Source organism: Rissa tridactyla, chromosome 6 (assembly GCF_028500815.1).
Source record: "Rissa tridactyla isolate bRisTri1 chromosome 6, bRisTri1.patW.cur.20221130, whole genome shotgun sequence".
Lineage (NCBI taxonomy): Eukaryota > Metazoa > Chordata > Aves > Charadriiformes > Laridae > Rissa > Rissa tridactyla.
Genome location: NC_071471.1, coordinates 59,206,092 through 59,209,816, shown reverse-complemented (window position 1 = coordinate 59,209,816; position 3,725 = coordinate 59,206,092). Strand labels below are relative to the sequence as shown.

At 44.8% G+C, this 3,725-nt stretch overlaps 1 protein-coding gene across 1 annotated transcript; it reads left to right on the top strand.

Annotated features, from left to right (window-relative positions):
• The first annotated feature begins 64 nt into the window (after positions 1–64).
• Positions 65–3,381, top strand: ATP5MK (ATP synthase membrane subunit k). Its single transcript, XM_054206160.1, has 4 exons — positions 65–196; positions 2,045–2,142; positions 2,235–2,330; positions 3,217–3,381. The coding sequence occupies exons 2-3, from the start codon at positions 2,056–2,058 to the stop codon at positions 2,325–2,327; spliced, it is 180 nt and encodes a 59-aa protein (XP_054062135.1). The 5' UTR covers positions 65–196; positions 2,045–2,055; the 3' UTR covers positions 2,328–2,330; positions 3,217–3,381.
• Positions 3,382–3,725: the final 344 nt, after the last annotated feature.

Below are 3,725 nucleotides of genomic sequence, written 5' to 3'. Positions count from 1 at the left end.
GCAAAGGGCAAAGGGCGAGCGGAAGCGGCGAGGCGGCTTCTCAGCCAACCAGAAGGAAGGGGGCGGGGAGAAGCCGCTCGCTGCGGGGGGGTGCAGCCAATCCGCGCTGGCTGCGCGCGGCGCTCGGCGTCCGCCATTTTGTGGGAGGGCGCTGGCGAAGGGCAGAGCGCGGCGGCGGGACGGCGGCGGCTGTGAGGTACCCGGGGCGCCGCGGGGGAGGGTGCCCGCCTCGGCCGCAGGCCCCTGCCCGCGCCTCCTCCTGTAGGGCTGCGCCGCTGGGCGGCAGCGCGGCTCTCGGCGGTGACGAGCCGTGGCTGTCCCCCGGGGCGGCCGCGACCTTCAGCCGCAGTGTCGCTCCCCGCCGAGTACCGGGCGCCGCCGCGTTCCTTTCCCCGGCCCAACTCGAGCTGAGGCGAGGGAGCGCCGGGGTGGCGGCTGTCAGCGGCGTAGGCCCAGCTTCTGTGCGGGGCTGGGGCGGGGGCGGCAGCCGGTGGCGCCCCGTGTCAGGGCAGGCGGCGGGGCGGGACGGGCCTGGCAAGGGCACTGGGCTCTTCCGGAAGGGAAAAGCTGTGTTGTGATGTCTGGGCTCTGAGCCGTCCTCGGAAGGTCGCAGTGACTCTTTTCCAGCCTTTGGTATCGGGCAGGCATAAGAAAAGATGACCTTGGCTTTCCAAATCATGTATGGCGGGTGTTTATGGCGTTATTTTGTTAAGTTTTTTTAGTTATTACATAGTAAATCCAGTGACAGGGCACACTTACCTGATTATACACCAGAGATGCATTACTGGATTGCATTGGCATAAGAGCTGTGTTAATGAGCATAGCGGTTTTTTGTATCCCTCTTCTGGGGAACTGGTGACTGCAGCATCTGCCTGGTTTGGTAGGTAACCGTGTGGCATGTGTGCCTCTTTGGAGGTGAGTTACAAGATAAACAACAGATGTTTGTCCTAAACATAAAACCTCCTTAAATATTAGAGAAATATATTTCTAAACATTAAAAAGAAAATTCTTTTGATTGTAAGGGTGATCAATCACAGACCAGTTTTAGAGTCTCCATCTCTGAAGATATTAAATGCCTGCCTGGGCATGTTCCTGAGTGACCTGCTGTAGCTGCCCCTGCTTTGAGCAGGTTGAGGTTGGACTATGTGATCTCCAGAGCTGTCAACCTCAACCATTCAGTGAACCTGCAGGTTTGCTACTGTAGCTATGCCAGGCTTTTGTGCCAATGAACTTGTTACAGTAGACCTGAAACTTTGGTGCAAACACAGACAAAATACAGAAGTGTGTCCTCATGTATTTAGTGTTTTTGTTGTTCCTGTGAAAGCACCTCTGAGACTTCGTAGCTGGCTCAAGTAACTTGCTGATCTAGCTAAAAACTAGAAAAAAAAATTTTATATTTTTATCCAGATTTGTGAATACTAGGGTGGGCAAGATCTCACTTGCATCTTAGCAATAGAAATGTGCAACTGAGAGCAGGGCAGTTCTTATTAACAACACTTGCACTCTAATACAGTGTAAAATTTGTAAAGCAGCATCTTGAATCACAAAACAGAGTAGCGGTCTAGTCAGAATCTTGTCACCAAGTTTTTGGGTATGTAATTGAAGCTGTTTCGTAGCTGAACCAGTGAAGATTTATCTTAATTAGGTATTGCGGATTCCTGAACATTTGGTAGAAATTTGCATGTTGAATTTGTGTAGGCATGACTGGCAGGTCTCTTTATAAGTGCTTTGAGGAATTTTCCCTTTTATTGTCATCATACTGATTTCTTTTTTCCCCCATATTTAAACTTTGTTGAATGAACTCTGAAAATTATAAATCAGAACCCCTCTTTCACTTATCTGCTCACGTCACCTGTTCTGTACCTTGAGCAGGCTCTGAACGTGCCTGCTCTCTATGTGTGTCCACTGTCTGTTGAATGTCCTGAAAGCAGATTTAAAAGCTGACAATGAAAGTATTAAGTTCAGTGTAGAGATTAGTTTGATTTTGCTGTTGATCCTGTCCAACTGACTTTAAATGTGTTAACTGTCCTGTATTGCTTGTTAGGACAAGCAGCCATGGCTGGCCATGACTCAGGATCTCAACACCAGTTCACGGGATTTCAGAAGTACTTCAATTCCTACACCATCACAGGCAGGAGGAATGTATGTATTATGTATTTTAACTTTTGTAGTCTAGTATAATGGTGTTTTCTGGGCTTTAGACTGAAACTAAACTTAACTTTTATGTTTTCTAGTATGTAATAGCAACATACACAGGTGTTGCAATGCTCGTCTTGTATTTCAAGCTTAGACCTAAAAAGAAAACTCCTGCTGTGGCAGATAAGTAAATGGTAAGTGACTGATATTCTTCCAGGACCAAAATGCTTCAATATCAGCCCAGGAAGAGAGTGACAAAGGACAAGTTGCTAATAATACAATATAATTAGAGATAGAGAGAGAAACACAGATATATGAACTTCATATTTATCATTTTAAACCTCAACTAAACTATGGCATCAACTTATTAGGGGGCATTCTGAATGAAGTAGGTTGTTAAAGGGGGAAGCAGAAAGTATGAGATACTAGTATTCTTTTTGTTCTTCTGACATGGCAAACAGGACTAGGGACGGCATGCAGGGAGGAAGAGTAAGCAAGGAAGGAGGAATGGAAGGGTGTTGCAGCTAGGTATATCAGGCTTTGTCTACAACTATTAGGTGCCTCTGGTCTGCCTGCTGTAAAGTAGGGATAACTTGCTTTCTAGGTTATTGAAATAATAAAGTATTATTTGAGGACTTAGTTGTATTAGAGAATTCCAAGCAGAAATAAATGCAGTCTGTTAATACCTTGCTTTGAACAGAGTAAAAGAGCACCATACAATGGAAGCATATATATTAGCATACCTGATTATGCAAGGCCCATATAGAAGCAATTGGAGTTGCTCTGGTATAGCAACAACCAAGTGCTACAAAATTCTAGAGTCACTTTCAAATACAAAATTTCCACTGAAGTCGCATTTTGAAAAGAAATATGGGCTGTCCTCATAGTCTGCAATAAAGGGGTAGAAAACAACAAGTTTGAGCATTGTTGTTGTACGTTAAAGGGACATCAGTCATTTTTTTCCTAGGTGTCCTGAAATTTGCCTGCTCATAATTAAAATTGTTTGGACTTAGGGAAAGGGGATGTTCAGTTACTTAGTACCACTGTGTAAGGCTTGCTATGTTTGATCTCTCTTGGCAGGTTGCTGGCATGTCTGAACCTCCAATCTGTGTCAGTGTAATGGAAGCTGATGACTAATAAAATAATTACTTGTTTTATTGGAAATATGAAGTGGTGCAAAAAAGCAGAAATGTGGCACTCTTTTTTTTTCCTCTGTCATAAATAGTTATTTGTAGTGGAGATGGAGTAGCTGATTCCTGTCATTACTATCTTAACTAAACTGTTATAATCCTAAAGCGTTCCGAGCACCTGTTATAACCTAAGAAAGACCACAGCAACATGACCATAATGCCAGCACAAAGCTTACAACTGATCAAAGAATCTCCCACACTTCCATGTCATAGTGGATAACAATAAGCTTATGTGATTTGCAGTTACCTGGTTGCTCCCATTTTTTGCATTCCAAGTTAGTAGCTTACATGGAAGCCATGACTCCTTCCCTGTTACTAATACAATGCAGATTACAACTTCTGCCTCAGTCGTCTGTATTTTGCACAGAACCTGGATGGAAAGCCTGTCAATATAGACTG